At 51.6% G+C, this 18,016-nt stretch overlaps 1 protein-coding gene across 25 annotated transcripts in view; it reads right to left on the reverse strand.

Annotated features, from left to right (window-relative positions):
• Window positions 1-665: 665 nt before the first annotated feature.
• Window positions 666-18,016, reverse strand: part of LCOR (ligand dependent nuclear receptor corepressor) — a 79,380-nt gene continuing 62,029 nt past the window's right edge. For all 25 annotated transcript variants that reach the window (XM_061372492.1, XM_061372473.1, XM_061372470.1 and 22 more), the window contains one exon: window positions 666-5,477. In XM_061372492.1, the coding sequence (XP_061228476.1) occupies window positions 980-5,477 (4,498 nt within the window). In that variant the 3' untranslated portion in view covers window positions 666-979. The remainder of the gene's footprint in view (window positions 5,478-18,016) is intronic.

An 18,016-nucleotide genomic window follows, 5' to 3' on the forward strand; every position in this document is an offset into this window, starting at 1 on the left:
GCTTTAGGAAGACACTAGGAAAGATGTGCACAAAAGCACAGGGTGAGGGCCAGGGCTCCTCTTCTGCAGAGCACCAACATCAGAAGGAGCTTGGGCACATCAAAAGGGAGAGATTCAACCTTTAGTGAAGCACTGTGGAAACTGCTTCGCCATCAGAGACCACAGAAATCACCACAAGGGCAGCAAAACAGGAGAAGGTCTGTCCAAACGCACGGCATGGCATGACCGATTCATCCCTGACGCCAGGAAGAAATACAGACACATACAGCCCACTGTGCCCACCTGGCAGCAATGGATGCAGCAGCCTGGTACCCAGAGCCCCTGCAGCATCTCCCCTGATGCCGGAGCAGGACCCCAACCCCATGGGCTGTGCCATGGGGGAGCGAGGCAGCCATCAGCAGTACACACAACGGGACACCAGCAGCTGCTACTAACAAACCAACAAAGGACAGATTTGCCTTTCTCTCCCTCAGTGATGGGAAATGGTTTTGGTTTTGCTTTAAATGCCACTAAGAAGACAGACAGGAGGAGGACTCTGAAGGAAAGGGAAATGTTTGCGTGCACCCAAAGACTGCGAAAGCTACTTCATGTGCACGGTGGTGGTTTTCTTTCTGCTACAGTACAAGTGCTTGTGCCTCAAGTATAAAACGCAAGCCTCCAAATCACACAGACGAGCTTCTTATTTTTATTTTTAAAGTGATAAATAAGGCACTGTACTTTTAACTAAAACTGCCTGGTTCTGGGTTTAAAAAAACCCAAGGAACGTCCAAACTGTAGAAACTTCCTTCTGAACAGCAGAGCCAGACAGGCCGACCTCTTCTCTGTCCGAGACACATCTGCCGATGCCTAAAATCACGGGCATTATCCTTTAGCTGCGGATTTTTAAAGGCTTGCTACAGCTTATAAAAGCAGCTTTAGTTAATGCATGGTAAAGGGTTACTACTGTACATTGGGTTTGTACATGGCTACCGGTTCTTTGCTATTTCGGGTCCAGTCGCGAGCGTTTGCTGTGCGAACAGTCCACTTTTGCCCTCAGCTTCCTCTTGCCCTGTGACCCACTGCTCTCCTGCATCTTCTTCATGGACCTCGTCAGGGTCTTCCCACTGCCGGCCTTCTTGTTGGCCACCTTCTGTGACCGCGTAGAGGACTCCCCCAGGGGCTTCTGCTTCGGGGACTTGGCCATCTCCTCGTGGCCAGTGAGCAGCACGGCCCGTCTGCTCGTGTTCTCCTTGCCCTTGCGCATGGGGAGCCGCACCTTCTCCAGCTGCCTTTTTGGGGCTCTCTTCTCTTTCAAAGACATCTTTCTAGCCAGCTTATTGCTCCTCTCCATGGCAGCCTGCTTTCGGGTGGCAGGGGGTTTTGTGCTGACCTCCGAATGCTTTATTTTACTGGCCTTCTTGGCAGGCAACTTGTCCTTGGTGGAGGAGCCCGACCGCTCCTGTGTACTCCCGCTCTCCTTCAGCGTCCTCTTCTTCCTGCTGAGCTGGAGGTCAGCCTTGGGCGAGGGGTCCTCCTGGGACCTGCTCTTCCCCTTCCGTCCCTTCCCCGTCCCATCCACTGAAGGAGATTTAGCAGGAAAGGCGTCTGCCTTGATCTGCAAGGCCAGCTTTGGAGACATCAGCGGGTTGATGCACAAGCTCTTCCTGCTCTGCTTGCTCTCCAGGGATGAGTGGTCCCCCGGGCCATCACTCTTCTTCTCCACCTTCACAATGCGGTGTTGGGCTCGCAGCTTGCCCCGTAGGTTGGAGTACTTGCGCAGGATCCTGGAGCTGGCCTGTGTGGGCAAGCTGGGGGCAGGCTGGATGGTTTTGTCTTCACCCAGGTCTTCGGTGCTGGCATTGGTGGGAGATGTGTGGCTGGGAGCGGTGGCTTCCTCAGTCTCTGCTTTATCAGCGTTCTCCCGAATTTTGGCCCAAAGCTTTTGGTTCTTCAGGTTATTCCGAGCCGGGGTAGTGGCGGCGAACTTCTTGAGGTGTTTCTTCAAGCGTTCAGCTTGCAGTGAGCTGGGGTAGAGACTGGAGGAGGAATATTTCTGCATGGGGACTTTGATGGGGGGGATCTCCCCTGGGAGACGGGTGTTGAGTTTCTTCACAATCACTAGAGACCTGGTTTCAGTTGTCTCCAGAAACCACTGGCAGATGTCAGACAGCTTAAAGGCCTTCATAAACAGCATCTGGACAGGAGAAAGCTTCTGCACTTCCAGTGAGCCTCTACTTTTCCGTGTCCTTTTCTTGCTTTTCCAAATCTCTTTCAGTTTGTCAGCTTTGCTCTTTACCTTGGGGGTTGGCTGCACCTCCTTCTCCAGCTGAATCCATCCTTTCTGAACTTTCATGTACTGGGTGTTGAACTCGGCAATGAGCTCCTGGTTCTCCTCTTCAGCACACCACTCCATGAACTTTGGTTTGCTGTCAGCCGTGTCTATGTCCTCCAGCACTGGGGAGTCATCATTCCCTGAACTGCGTTCGTCCCTTGGTTTGGGGATCGCTTGCATAGGCTCCTTCCCTGGTGTGCTCTTTTTTGCGGTGTCTATGGGTGCGGGTGCATGTCTTAAGTTATAAAACTGCAAGGCAACCTTTTTATGCTTAGCAGCCTTTGCTGGAACTTGCTTGCTTCCACCTCTGCTGCTGGGACACGGAGGCGAGTTGGCCACTGGCGCGTAGTTCTCCAGCTTGCCCATGTCCACAGTACTGTTGGGGCTCTCCTCATCCTTTGCGCTGGCATTGCCTGGTTTCACATCCACTTTCTCAGTATCGTTTGCAGGCACAGTGCTCTCCAGAGGAAGGAGAATGTTTCTCTTCTCAGAATCAGCCTGGACCCTGATTTCCAGCATCTCTCCCGATTCACTCTGGCTGCTGTTAGCAGGGGGGTCACCTGCGGAGGAATCTTCTCCCTCTGCTACAGTGTCTTTTGCCAAGATGCTTTTATAGGTTTGTCTGGTAGTGACACCATTCTCCTCGCCTGGCTGCTGCTCAGCGATGCTCTCCGGAGCCTGGCCGGTGCCCAGCCCATCGCTGGGTTTGAGCAGCACATTGGGGAAGCAGTCATTTGGGAAGTGCATGGATGCTGCCCCATCCACGTGCACTTCTCTCTTGAACCGCTTAGTGCCAGGGCTCTTGGAGAATTTGATCTGAAGGCAAGGAAGCTGCACAGAGCTGGAAGAACCAGCATCCTCAGCACTGCCCTCAGTGGGTGACTGGGATTGCTGGCTACGGAGACGCCGGTCTGATGCCACAAGTGCCCTCCTGCCTTTCTTTCGTTTCTTGTCTAGACTGTCTTTGGAAGAGACAGAGTCATTCCCTGCAGTGTCAGAGATGTCAGATTCAGGCAGTGTTTCCCCTTCAGCAGGTTCTTTTTCACCTGCTGGGCTGTTATTCTGCACTGCCTCCCCTTCTGGTATTTCGAGGAGGGGTGGGCTGCCCAGCATAGCCTCCTCTTGCTCAAGGGAGCTGTCACCCACCGTGCCTGATAATTCAGCTTCTGGTTCAGCACTGATGCTTTCATTTACATCCACACACTGCAAGGCGGCAGGGGGCTCTGGGGAGCTCTCCCTCGCTGTGGTTGCAAGGAGCTCATCAGGAGCCTGACAGCCTGGAGAGCATGGGCAGGGCTCTGCCAGCCCCAGCCCACTGGGCTCCGCATCCCCTACACCTGGAAGCTGGGCAGGATCCCTGGCACCATCACAGGCCAGAGGCGCTGTGTCTGCAGTGGCAGAGGGCTGCAAGGGGGACTTTGGCTCCGGGGTGGTGGGGAGGTCTGGGTCAGTTTGTATGTTGGAGCTTGGACATCTTTGCTCCCCACTGGGTGCTTCTGAGATGGGGAGGGCAGCAAAATCAGCTGGCTGCTCACCACCACTGCTGTCCCTGGGGGAGCCCAGGCTGCTGCCAGCCTCCTGGGGCATGGTGCCTCCAACTCCTATCTCCCCTCCTTCAGCAGGAGGGGAGCTGGGGGGGGGTGAGCCATCCAAGCTGTCCTCTTTCTGAGGACTGGGTGGAGCAGAGAGGGAGAAGAAGGGCATGGCCATGGTGGCTTCCCTGGACCGCAGCGCCCGGGTATCCCAGGGCTGCACGGAGCCCAGCTCAGGTCTCTCTTTCCCTTCTCGGCTGGCTGGTGCCCCTTTAGCCAGCAGCCTCAGGGAAACCCTCTTCTCACCCTCCCGTCCTGTCCCTGCAGACCCCCCCAGCGAGAGCACCAGGGGTGGCTTCGTGCTTACAAGGGTCTCTGTTCGCAGTGCTGGACCGCTCCCCCTCTCCTCCACCAGGGAGCTCTTCACCAGCGTGCGCACGGTCGGGAGCTCACAGCATTCCCCGTTGAAGTAATACCCCCGCGTGCTCTTCCTCGCCGTCTTGCGGGATGACACCGACCGCTGGCTCTCGAAATGGCACTCGGTGATGGGCTGGCTGATGTACACCACGTCGCACTGGTTGTCATAGTCATTGATCCTCAGCCCCGACGCCTTCTTGCTCTTCCGAGTGGATCTGAGGGAGGCTGCCTTAGTGCGGGGGTGCCCGCTGGGGGTCCGGTGGGTGGCTGGCACAGCACCGGCGGGCAGCCAGCCCTCTTTGGACCTGTCAAGCGGGCCTTTGTCGGCCGGGTGCAGGTGGCAGCCTGCCTTGCCCTTGGGCACAGCGTGCAGGTGGTTTTCTTGCTTTGGTCTTGCATCTTGTTCTTTTGCATCTAAGTCCTGGTGCAAAGATGTGTTTGAGCTGCATTGCAAAGTGTTCTCTTTGTCAGCTCTGCGAGGGGGGGTCACCGCAAAGCTGGGATCCCAGGACTCTTCTGGCAGAGCTCTGAAGGAGCTCTTCTGGGACCCCAGACAGCTGTCTAAGCTGTCCTCACTGCCGTTCACATTTGCCACCTTGACCGAGATATAACTTTCCATCAGAGTCTTACCTGCTAGCTGCTCTTTATTGTCCTCACACTTCCTGACTTCTTGCTCGTGTCCAGCAGCTTGCTGCCCATCCGGGCTCCTTGTGGCGTGATGGAAATTCAGAGAGGAAGAGTTCAACGTGCTGAGGTATCCTTGGGTGGAGCTATCCTTTGGACTAGCAGAACGAAGCCTGGTGACGGGGAGCTCAGAGAAGTCCCTTCTCAAAGCAGGACTGGAGCTCTCTGCTCTGTCCAGACACTTCACCTCTGGCAGCTGCTTCGGGGCTTGTCCCATAATATGCAGGGGGCCATCAGACCCCGACTGTCCTGGGTCCGAGGAAGAAGGGGCCTTTGATTCAGTACAAGTAGCACCCTTGTCCTGATTTTCAGTGCTTCGCTGGCTACAAGCAGAAACACAAGTAGAGGCCTCCATGCTCTCGGATTCAGACAAGTGCTGGCCTTCAGGGTCTGGCTGCACTTCAGTGTATATGTCGTTTAGCACACGGATGAATTGCTTCTGGTGATGTGTACACAGTCTGACCATAAACTTTTCCAGTGGAGACTTCGGCTGATTGTTAGAGTCTATTGCTATCGTCTCTGCTGCATCCTCACTAGAGAGATAAAGAGAGAAGCAGTCAGTACCACGTCCCAGGGAACAAAACTTTATACTACAGAACTGGAATAACTCTTCTCCTCTCACTCAGGCATACAACTTGCCTGACCTCCAGGTGAGATCAAGCATCCTGTTGTCATGGGGCTGGCAGACACCTCATCAGTCCTCAAGACACACACGTATGCATACTACTGGCAGGACACTGACCATGCTCCTGTTGGTCTCCCACTGCCAGAGCACCCATAATTACACTTCTAGCTATCACATCCCGGTGTGTAGCACAGTGTGACACGTTCAAAGCTAACCTAAATTTCCCTGCAAGAGTCAGACTCGGTATCTGCACCATGTGCGGTGTAGAGGGCCCAGCAGGACGGCTGCACACTTCTGCATGCTCAATCTGTGCATCCAGTCTGGGTGGGAGCAGAGCAGCATCCCAGCCAGATGACAGAGATCCTGAACCACTCTGAGACTTCAACATTTGCTTACGCCTCAGTGGTAGAACACGGGCCTGGGGCAAACTGGGCAGGTCGGAACCTCCTCTGCAAACCGGTGCTGAACCTGGGGTGAGCTCCCAGCTGGCAGGCCACGCAGGCAGCAGTGTACCCCTGTGTGGTGCCGTGCCTTGCCATTGGCACTGACCTTTGATTTAGTGCCATTTAATAAAGTGGCTCTGCAGCTGACGGGCTGTCAACACACAGTGGTCGCTCGGAAAGGTGTGCTCCTACAGCACAGGATAGCTGCCATTAGCTAGCTCTCAAACCGAGGCGATTACCATTTAACCTGCTTGGCAGAGGCAATTAATTAGGACTTATTGGTGGAGAGGTTAAGGGATAATTACCCAGTGTTTGCACCGTGCCAGGTGCCGTTACTGACACCCTATCTGCTCCCAACGGCAGCGCGGGCGCTTCCCACCCAGTCCTGGCCACACCGAGGGGACTGCGCGCCTTGGCACCCGCGCTGCAGACAGAAGAAGCTGTGCCAGCCACGCCAGGTTGCTTTCCAGTAACAGTCGCACTTTGCACCTCCTGGCCTTGTACTGGAGGAGTGAAAGTCGGTTACCCCCACTACAGCCTTACTCTGCCCTCCCCAGCATCAGCCTCTGACCTTGCTCTCTTGGCTGCGTCGAGTGGGGCAACGCTTATCACAGGGGTTGGGGCCGGGTGGGGAAAAGCAGCTTTATCTGGAGTGGGATTTCCCCCTCCGTGCTGCCAGGCAGGTGGACAAGGAGGAAGAGCCCCGGCTTGGGCAAGCCCTTGGCAGAGAGAATGAGGGAAAGGCAGGGACCAGAGCCAGCCATGCCCAGTGGCAGGCGGCAGGGCTCTGCCAAACCACCCGGAAAGGCCGAGCGAGCTCAGCTCCCAAATGTACTCCCAGGGTTAGCCATAAACAACGTACCTTGAGACTGCTTTACTACACCCAGGCGAAAAACCCGCCCTCAGCAACCGTCTCAACTGGTTCTACCTGGCGCTGCGGTGACTTTCAGTTTGCGATGCCTGGGATTAGTTTAAACACAAACGCTCAGGTACAACCTGGCCCCTCTCCAGAGCAGGGCCATGGGCAGGGTTATGTCAGGCAGGATCTCTTACACAGCCCAGCTCCTCCCCTTGCCCTGCTGCATAACAAAGGGGATAATAAACCTCTCACCCCCCTGCGGGAGGAGGGCTTGGAGCAGGGGGGCTTTGCGGAGAGGCAGAGCTTTTCCTCCACCTTTGCGAAGAGGGCGGGTGCCTTCCCCTTACCTGCTCCCAAGCCCCGCTCCTAAGAGCGGCAGCCATCTTCCCCCAGGGGGCCTCAGTTTATAGCCGTGGCGGCAGAGGTGTGTCCCTGCCCCAGCCCTCCCCATCGCCACGCTCCTCAGGCAGCTCAGGAGCAGGTTATGGTGGCCAAAGAGCCAGCCCCCTCCTCGCCAGGACACAAATGGCTGCGAAGGAAGAGCCATGGCACAGGCAAAGCCCGGGTGGGTGGTGAGGATGAAAAGGTGAGCTCCAGGCTGGGAGACGCCTGGTGAGGGAGGACATCGTGGGTCTGTGGGAGGAATCCCTAGGCTGGGAGAAGGGAACAAAGCAGCCGGACACGGTCCTTCCTTGCCTTGCAGGAGCGATGCTGAACACAGCTGGGTGCAGGTCATGCCTGCCTTGCAAGGTGTGCAGGACCTACATCATGCTTGTATGGCAGAGAAGACCTGGGCTCCCTAGTCCTAAAGGCTCCAGGCAGCATTTCTGCCTTGCTTGCACGTAGTTTCCTCCTCTGAAGCATGGCTGAGCCCATGGTGCTGATTTTCACCTTATTTGCCCCACTGTACTCCAAGGAATCAAGCTGAGATACACACTGCTTGTCAAGCTGTAAATTTCAGAAGCAGAGATAAGTATTTCTCCTGCTTGATAAAGGAAAAGCCATGCAGCCCCAATGCCCTTTGTCCTTAGAAGACCCATCTCACACAGTGACACAGTTCACCTGCTTCTGCAGGCGAGTTGCATTCATGACCCTCTGCTTTCACATCACTTTGTCTCAAAGATGGGTTGCAGCTTCTCACTTTGTGCTCAATCTGCTCCTTCCGCAGCCCATCCAGCACCCCAAGTCTGGGTGCTGCAGGCAGCATCACCTCTTCTAAAGGACAGCCTTAAGGCAGAGCTCTCCCTGCCACTGGGCTCTGAGCATGGCTGGATCCTACCTCACTGATTCCTCTCCCTGTGCCCCGAGGGTGCTGAGCTGCAGCCTGTGCCTCTCCATCCCCAGAGCTCAAAGGCACAGCTCCCTGGGACCTGATGATCTGTGCATCCTGGGACCTGCCCAGTATCTCCCACCACTCCAGTCTGTTCTGCCTGTTACTACTAAATAAAGCATGCCCATGGCCGTTCTCCTGCCTACCTGCCAATGGAATCAGGATTGCCTACTTCTTCCCTACTTAAGGCAGTTTCTGAGAAGAGCTTGGTTTATGCTGAGGTGTAATAGAAGAGTTCATTTCAAGTGCCCCATGGCTTCAGGCAGGGTTGCTTATGGACTCTGTAAACTGTGGCAGAGGAACTATTTATTTACGTGGCTTATCAGAAAGAAGAGAGGAAAGGAGAGGAGAGCTGATTGCAGAGCTGAAGTGCCTTCCCAGGGGAAGGTGCTGGCTACTAACAGGTTCCTCAGCCCCACAGGCAAAGGCACAGCAGGAGCTGAATACTGATGAATGCAAAGGATGGGAATGGGGAACATGGGTTTAAGCAGCTCTTGGGAGCTGATCACCCCTGTCCCCGAAGAGCCTGCTTTTTGGGAGGCACAGGTCAGCCCTGCAGGAGCTGCTGGGCTCAGCACACAGGGGAGGGAGCTCAGGGCTGCCGGCACCATCTGCAGCCTTCTCTTTGGTGCCTGTGCTCACCCCTTCACCTGGGGCTTGGCCTGAGGCTCCCTTAGTTTTGGGTCAGCATAAAGAACGTGTAATTTCTCTCAAGAGCTGGAAAAGCCACAAGCCTAAGGTGCATGGCCAGTGCGAGGTGACTTAGTGGAGACCCTCTATGCCTAAGGCCAAGCTGCAAGCCCAGTCACAGACCCGTATGGGGTATCCAGAAGGATTCACTGCGCTGGAGAGACAACCCATCTTCCTGCAGAGCCAGGTCTGCTCCTTCTGTCCACCACCACTGAAAGCTGCCTACACAAGGCTGAGGCTGCTGAAGGCTCCTGAGCCTCAACACCCCCTTCCCAGCCCCACTGCACGTGTCACCCTGTGCCAGCAGAAGACACCCATACAGACCTTACCACCTGAGCCTCTCGCTACCTCCTGGCCTTTGTAGCTTCCCCAGGGCAGCCCTGTTCTCTCCTCCTTCCCCGCCTGCCACAGAAGGTGTCAGAGGCATCAAGGGGCAGGAGCTGTCAGAGACACAACCAGAGCTGTTGCTACGCAACCCCGGTGGTGCAGCAATTAATGCCGGGGAAAACGCTGTGCTCTGAAGCTATTTGCATAGCTGCGTGCTGCAATACATTTGTTTGCATTGTGCCTGCACTGTTTAGTGGAGTTTGAAGTCAGCCCTCCCCCTGCTCTTGCTGGGGGGGCGGCCTGGGGCTTCCAACAAAGGCCACACGGTTGGGGGTGATGGGGGAAGGCAAGGGGTTATCTGTCCGTAACACCTATAGACTGCACAGGTATGGGATTTACAGTATGGGGATGAAAGGGCAAATTATCTGTATTCCACCCTACCCATCTTAAGGAGCTTTGGCCACCTTAAGAACCAGCTCCTACAGTGGGGAGCCACCGGTGGGGTTGCCACATCTCCCCTTTTGTAGTTGCATCAGGGTGATGCTGTGCTTGCTCTGCTTGTGATTGCCACAGAGCTTTAGGGGCAGCTCAGCCTGCCTCTGGTTCAACAGTGTATTTTGGATGGGAGTAAGGGATAGAGAGGGAGAAAGATCAGCGGGTTCATACCAACCTACCCGGGAAGCTGGTCTCTGAAAACCTGCCGATTGCCAACTGCAATCTTCCGTTCTTCCCACCCCAAGTTTCTCACTATTCAACATGAAGCCCTTTTTGGGTTTCTTTTTTTAGCCCCGGAACATTGGCTTGATTGATTACAAGTTTACAGGTATGTTTTGTGCCTCAGCGGCACAAGAAGCAGCAGCAGAACAGAAGTTCAAGGCTAAGTGTTTCTGTTCCTTTCAGACCACTCTAAGCACCAGGATTACAGTTCTGGGAAAGAAACAAAACATAGCTGTAAACTTATAAAATCCAATTCACTCTTGTTATGGGAGTGACCTCTCCTCTCCCTCTCCTGCTGCCACAGTTCGCTCTGTGCCAGCTGGTGGAGTGCTGCCTCGCACCAGCCAAAACCAGAGGTACCACTGGAGTACCCCCACCAAGCTGAAGGGAAACGTGGCTAAAAGCAGAGATTTGGGAAATGCGGATGGCTGAGAGGAAAGCCTGACTTGCCAGAGATGCTCTCCATCAGCCGAACCCAAAGCACTGACCATGCCCGCCTTGACCCAAAGGTTGAAGGCAACACTTCTTGCTGGCTTCGGGCACTTAATTTATGCTTCAGGGCAAATGGAAATGGCATTTTGAGGGATTGCCTCTTACAAGGAGCTGACTCACTGCTGGCAGCCAGGTGAGCTGACCCCAGCCCCAGGGGTGGTGTGAATCCTGCGTCCTAACCGTGCAGTTCAAAGTGGCTGTGGGTTGGCATTGGGCTCCCGTTCCCCAGTGTCAGGGCGGGGGTGGCTGCATGTGGAGCCACTCGTGGGTCTTGCCCAAGCAGGAGCTGGAAAGGAGTTCTCTGCCAGCCCCAGTTTGCTGGTGCAAAAGCAAGCAGCACTGGGGAAAGGCACTGGATGAAGGCAGGAGGTGGCACCATGTGTTTCAGCAGCAGCACACAGCAATGTCACCCCAATGGACACAGAACCACGGCTATTGCCAGCCCTGCCAGAAACTATCACCCCAGGGTGGCAAAAGGCAACCCAGGCTGCATCTTCCCTGCTCCACTTGACACGTGGAATCGTGCTCAAACCCATCTCCACTCACAGAGGCAGCAAGGACCTTGTGCTCTGAGAGGTGGAGGGGGGGACACACGTTTCCTTCTGCTGGCACTGCTCTGGGATGCAGCCATCCCTTGCAGGGGATGGGCAAAACAGCCGCAGGCACGAGGAGTGTAAAAGGCACTGCAGCAAGGTTTTCTGGAGCTCATCTCCCAGAGCCCCAGTTAAAGGCTGACACTGGATGTACCAGTTTAAATGCCTGTACTCCAATCCTCAGAAATATGCCTGGCACCTAACACTCCCCACACAGATGAATGAGTCCCTTCACACCTCTGTGGGCGCTACAGTAATTCCTCGCTGCACTGTAAAACAAAACAACAGCAGAAAAAAGCAGCACAGAAAGAGCCGAGGCTCCACACAACAGCGAGGAGGGAGGAAAAGCATTTTTCTTCTCTAAATTCAAAGCTGAAATTGTGCAAAGCACAGCCAAAATAACGATGGAAATATCACTGTCAGGTTCTCAAGGCCCCTGAATTTATGCTGTCCTTGGTGAGGCACGTGGGGATGGATTGAGTTTGCATTTGAACTGAGAAGCAGGAAGAAACAAGTTATGGATGGGTTTTGTTTGGTTGTGGTTTTTGTCAGCAGCACGTATTGGTATAGGTATCCAGGCTGTACAATCAGTCAAGTGACTGGATAAACAAGAGACATCCATTACAGATTCAGACTTTTAACCCTTCAGAGTAGTGTCTCGTATTTGCTTCTTTAAAGTAGTTAAACATTAAAAATCACTTCTCCCCACCTGCAGCCAAATAAAAACCTTACAAACCAAAGCTGGTTTTACATTAAAAAACCTAATAGCAACCTAAGGTAAGCTCGTTTTTATATTCCTGTCATAGCTCCCTCCACTTCCACCTTCCCCAGGTAACTAACCCAGCTGTATTCTATAGCAGTTTATCACCACTTGTGATACTCCTAATACAATACTTAATGACTAATTAAAAACCTTACCACTGAGCTACTGCTTTAAAACCAAGGGAAATTTATCACATTGGAAACATTTTACACACCGGCTTTCAAAGCCTTTCCACAATTGTCCTCGCTAATTTTTCTAATTATCAAGGACATCTGGGATATTCCCTTTAAGGAAGAAAAAAAAATTACCATGATTGTTTCTCTCCAAGGCAGCAGTGAGCATCTTCCCTGAGCTAAGTGTTCCAAAAGAGCAGATATAGCACCAGAAGAGGAAAACAGACCGAAAACCAGAGAGCACCAGCAGGCACATAACAAAAATGTGCAGGGCAAAGAAAAAGGTTCTCACACTGATTTTCACAGCTTTGCCCATGTGTTTTAAAAAGCAGCACCCAGTTAAGGCAAGGGAGAAGGAACCCCAGGGACTATGGTGTAAGGGAGGGATGCTCTGTGTCTTTGACAGCCCCAGGTATGAGCTGGGAGTGCACACCAGCTCTGGACCCAAGGTGAGGCAGGTGTATGGCTTCTCCCCTGTTCCTGAGCACATTGCTCTCAGCTCCTGGTCTGTCCTGGGACAAAGCTCTCCCCCCCCCCAGCCCTTAGGCATGCACACACAGGTCAGCTGGGGCCACTGCAACCACAGAGGGCCAACAAAAAGCAAACCCTCCACTGAAGGTGCACTCACCCGCAGCAAATTAAGGCTTGTGAGCAGGTTAAGCTGTGCTGTGATACATCCTGCCTCCTGCGCTGCACTGAGGCTGCAGGGCTGTACCTGCGGGGTGGAAGAAAACCCAAATGCATCAGATGCCCTCCCCATGGACACTGCCATGCACTGACCCTGTCTGCTTCTAGAATTCTTCAAGGATTTTGAAGTCTGCAAATATCCAGGATATTTTGGGTTTTTTTCCAACATGGATATCAAAACCAAACGCAGGAATTAGCTACATCACTTGCTAGAGCTGAGCACGCTCAGCACAACACGGCTGCCAAAGCTTGGGAGGAGCCAGGGGAAGAGATTTGGAGAGCAGAGGGTACCTTGGGTGTAATTATCAGGCGTTGGGGGATATGACCCCATTTCAGATAACCTGGAGATTCTGGTAATTGGGCCTCAGATAATCAAGGCCACGCTGTTAATAGAAACAGCATCGCAACTCCTAACGGCAGCGTTCCCGCGTGCCGATGCTACACCTCCTTGCACGAAAATGCCTCCTGAAATATGAATTAGTGGTTTGATACGTGCCCATGTTCTCTGTCAACGGCCAGGCTGGGCGGCAAACCCTGCTTCTGATGCACCACTTTGGCTGTCTGCTTGGGAAATAGGTTAAGGCAGAGAAGTGGACTGCAGCCCTGGATGCCTGGGGACGAGGCTGTCTCAGAGCTGATGGGCTAGGTAAGCTTTATTTTGAAAGTGGGTTAATTTAACTGCCATTCAACTACCATTAAATGATGTAGGTTAATTTTATAGTCAGATAACTATTAAGAAACCAAAACACAAGGCAGGAAATGTCTCTATGCATGCCAGTGGGGAGAGGTTTCCTCTGCGCTAATGCATACCCCTCCCCTTCAGCTCCAACCTCTCATCCTTCCATTTCTGTGCATCCCTCACATCATCTCTTCAGTTTTTTTAACCCTTGTCATTACAACTATTGTCCTTCCTCCGCTTTCAAGACAGTCTATTCTCCTCTCAAAAATACACCTTGCCATCCCAGCCCACAATTATCTTTCTCCATTGTTTGTATTGTCACGCATGTCAATGCTAAAGGAAAACTAACAAACACAAACGCCACTGATCATGGTGAATGCCCACTGAAAAAGGTCCCATCTCCCCCCACATCAAATATTTGTCCAGCTATGTGGCAAAGCAAGGCAGGGAGCTACACCTTGCTTAGCATGGGATGTGCCATCACCACTAATACACCTGGCTTTCTCTAGGGTTATTTACCCCATTCAAAGCCTCCTCGATTTTGGCAGTTCCATAATTGGGTGCCGCAATTAAAATGTACTTTTATCTCTGCAATTTTCCTTCCTGCGGCACCACGATAGGTATTGTTTGATTCTTTATGCTGGGGACAAAACCCATCAATTGCTGGTTTGCCATAAAGGGAAAAATAAAGCGGAAAAACCCCATGTACCAACAGCAGCTTATTCCTGCGAAGGAACAGATCCTTTGGAAAAAGCAGAAGTGACTCATCGCTCCTCTAGCACAGGGAGGAAGGAGCCAGCACTGCAGCCAGGCACATCCCCCCTGAGATGCCTCCCTGACTTCTGCTCCTCCCTGGTCCCACTGCTCCCACCAGCAGGAAAATGAGTCCCCAGCCTTTGCTGATGAAACCAAAGCGATGATGACCCATTAGCACATGCTGCCCATCAGGCACTCGCGGTCTCCTCTACCGCAGGCGTTTTTGATCGCATTAACAGTAAGTGCACTGCGCGAACCCTGAAAGCTCCGAGAGATGAACTCACGCTTAACGGCGTGGTGGTAGCGAGCCCACAGCGCTAACGGGATGTTGGTGTTTTTACTGTGCTCTCTGTGATCATCCCCATCCACAGCAAAACCACCTCTGAAAACTGCTCCTTGCACTCAGCGACGCCAGAGCCCAAACCAAGCATGCCATGGGGATTTGTGACCCACAGCAGGCTGAGTGCCAGATTCACTGCTGTCCTGCTGAGGCCCCGCTACTTTATTAATCAGAGCCATAAAAGAACAGATAAAACAGCCAGAACCCAAACCTCACCAACCTGCTCTCTGTCAGCGCTAGGGCACTCCTTTTGTCACTCTGAGCTAGGCTATATAGATTTTAAGCTTTGCGAGTAATTATTGTTCCTAGTTTATTACAGAGACCATGAAAGGAGCTACAAAGGTGTGCTTTCTTTAAATCCAGAGTTATTTTTGTTTTTATCCATCAGCAATCCATTGTACACTCAAACAAAAGGAAATGCACCAACATGAGGATAGGTATAGGTAAGAAGATTAGAATTGAAGAGCAGTCAAGCAGTCACCCTTAGTGTACACACTTGTGCCTGTCTATTAGAGAAAAGCCATCACAGGTCCTGAAACAGGAGCAAAAACCTACTTGTTTTATGCATCAGCAGAAGTGCCCACTGAGTTACAGCCAGGCAGACCGGTAGCCATCAGTGAGGCCAGGGCACCATGGTCCAACAAGAACCTTGTTATTAGTGAACACGCTTCAGGTACCAAGTAAGTTGGCTCAGCTTTCACATCTCAGGTTGTGTCTGATGGCTGGAAATCAGAAGACTTCCCATTAAGAGTATGGTTTTTATGAGAGCTTCTTACACAAAACCAGAATCCTACAGCATCTTTCCTGCAGGCTCCTTTCAAAGTCAAAGAGTTTCTTTTAAGCCACTGCTAACACCTCCCACGCAGATACTTGCTTTAAAGGCCTGAAAGGAATCTAAGGAAGATACCAGGCGTGACCACAGCACATCCAAAACCATGAAGAAACTACACCACCACCTTCACCTAGAAGGGCAACACAGCAGGAACCAGGGGATTCTCCAAGCACCTCAGGCTTAGATTGCAGCAGGTGTCCCAGCACTGGAATGCATCTATGAAAACCCCTTCACACGTAGTGGGGGAAGCTGTTCGGCTTCTCCTAGTGTCAGTTTTCTCCCCAGCAGAGCCAGAGTAACTCTCCAGAACTGGTGTCAGAGCCTTCCTCTAAAGCTCAGTGAGAAGAAAAGCACAGGCAAAGGCTCTGCTTTAAGAAAGGAAACCATAAAAGCCCTATTCAAAGTTAGGCTTGTGGTTCCGAAAATGAGTTAAGCAAGCCCTACACTTTGTTAGCTGGGCAGGAGGGATCAGGGGCATATGATGATGGGATCCTGGTGCAAAAAACCCTAAAATCGGCTCTTGCAGGTGTAACAAAACTGCACTGTAATTTTTACAGGCAGTTTGCTGATAACCCTGTAGAAACCACTCCTCCTGTCACCACAAGGCTGGTGGATATGCACTCCGAGGCAGAAGCCCAGCCAAGGCAGGCATGCAAGCAGTGATGGAGCCTGCCCAGGGAGCCAGGCAGCAAGGAAGATGGAGCAGGAGCTGCCACAATGGGCTGACCACAGGCTCTCTGGTCAGTTCCCTGGGGAGATACAGGTGTATTTTCCTCCAGGAACCATTGCACTGATCAGGCAGCAGTGCTTCTATCTTTACACTCTGAAACACACCTTAAGCAGTTCTAATTTTAGCTGAGTTTTTAAACAGTTCCTGGAGGTTTGAGTTGCAGCGCCTCATACCGAACTCTGCCTTTTAGTCAAGTGCGTATGGAGCAGACCTCCCGCAGAGCTGCACGGCACCTGCAGAGGAGGCATGAGACAGTTTTAGAAGCTCTCTTTCAAATGTGACCTGTAAATTGTGATGAGTTCAAAGCGACCTGTAAAAACGAGGTGCAATTGGTTGTGTTCCCTCTTTATGACATAAAAAAGGAGGACTTTTAAAGGTTGAGTTGTCTGGGGTTTTCAGGGAGGTGAACAAGAGGGAACCTAATTAATTCATAGCTCAGAGGTGTGAAGTCATTCAGATTTCTTTTGAAGTTCCTACTAGATAACTGAGAACATCTTGGAGCTGAAGTCACAGAGTCTGCATCTAACACACCAGATCAAGGGAAACAGCACTCCCACAAATGGTGTAACTTGGGATCCTTCCAGCATCGTAACATAAAGTGTTTTAAGAATAACTGTATTACAAGGATTAACTTTCATTTTCATCTCTTTGCCATCTTCTTTGTATCAAACTCCATATTCCTGGTTTTGAAAATGCTTTTGGTCTCCACCTCTGTTTCTTTTTGTCATGGCTCTAGGAAATTAGACAGCTCAGCACACCCAAGCAGGAAAGCCACTGTGACATGTTACTGAGCACACCAGAGCAAGCTTTGCATTGCTGCTGTTTGAGCAACCCCTACGTGAGGGCTCTGTTTTGGTTGCACAAGAAGATGAGATTGTGATGCTCAGAAATGTCCTTCATTAAATCACCTTCACTCACAAAACTTCCCGATGTCCAACACAAGAGTGCTTCAGATCCTTCGTGCTGAGGTGAGGGAGTTGCCTACTGTCAGGCCTAGTGTTAACCCCAACACTTGCAGGTAGGGACCTGGAGCTTTCTGCTCTTCCCTTCACAGAAGTACGTTTTCACACAGCAGAGCCTCTCATTTCACATCTACCGGAGTATCTGGATTGTGGAAGGTGACCCAGGTGTAAGTAAGGGTACGATCCACTGCTGCTCCATGGAGGATCTGTTACTTCAGAAGGCGATCAGATATGCTCCTGCAGGTTCAGAAGAGACAGCTGCCTCTTCCAATAACAAACGGAGCAGCTCAAACCCCATCCTGAGTTGTAAAGAATAGAGGTAAATTAGCAGAAGACTTTTAAAGCTCACTATGTGGCTAATTATGTTCCTTTTGTAGCAATTTCTCTAAGAGCATAGATGCTTCTTTCTGGGTCCGGGCGCATCATCTTGCGCACTCTCGCCATGCCACATACTTGCATTACAGAAAACAGCTTTAAAAGAAGAATTTAAGGCTGTGTTCTTTTAACTCTGAACCACTGCAGCTTAAACAGTGCGAGACCATCAGCAAGTCCTTCAGGAAAACCAGAAAAACTTGGTATTTCTGCTAATCATAGGACTAAAAGTGTCGATTGAAAATGTTCTGGGAAAAGCTTGCAGGGTGTAATACATCCTGACGAATGGCAGATGGGAATATGGTTCATCACTTTCAAAGGTTATTTTCATGGATTTGACAGATGTATTCAGACAGACACAAAAAAATATGATAAATACTAGTTTACAGCACAAGGCTTTCAAGCTATTTATGCATAAAGAGTCACTATTCGTGAATAAGATGTAGTCTCTAGTCAAACCAAGCTTTGTATTTAAAAGAGATTTGCCCGGTGAAGTTAAACCAATGACAACATCCAGCTTCCTTACCATTTTGCTTTTTGTTCTTAATACCAGTATTAGTATGCAAGGAATAAAACAGCCAGTTTGTAATGTAAGAGTGATTTATGGATCTTAAAAAAAAGGCACTGAAGAATCATGTTAGCAAAAGCAAACCCTAAATTACCTACTTTTCAATAGCACAAGCTGAGAAAGGCAGTTTCTCA

Source organism: Neopsephotus bourkii, unplaced genomic scaffold, assembly GCF_033783945.1.
Source record: "Neopsephotus bourkii isolate Nb327-2 ecotype Australia unplaced genomic scaffold, CSIRO-AGI_Nbou_v1 NB_1615, whole genome shotgun sequence".
Taxonomy (NCBI): domain Eukaryota; kingdom Metazoa; phylum Chordata; class Aves; order Psittaciformes; family Psittacidae; genus Neopsephotus; species Neopsephotus bourkii.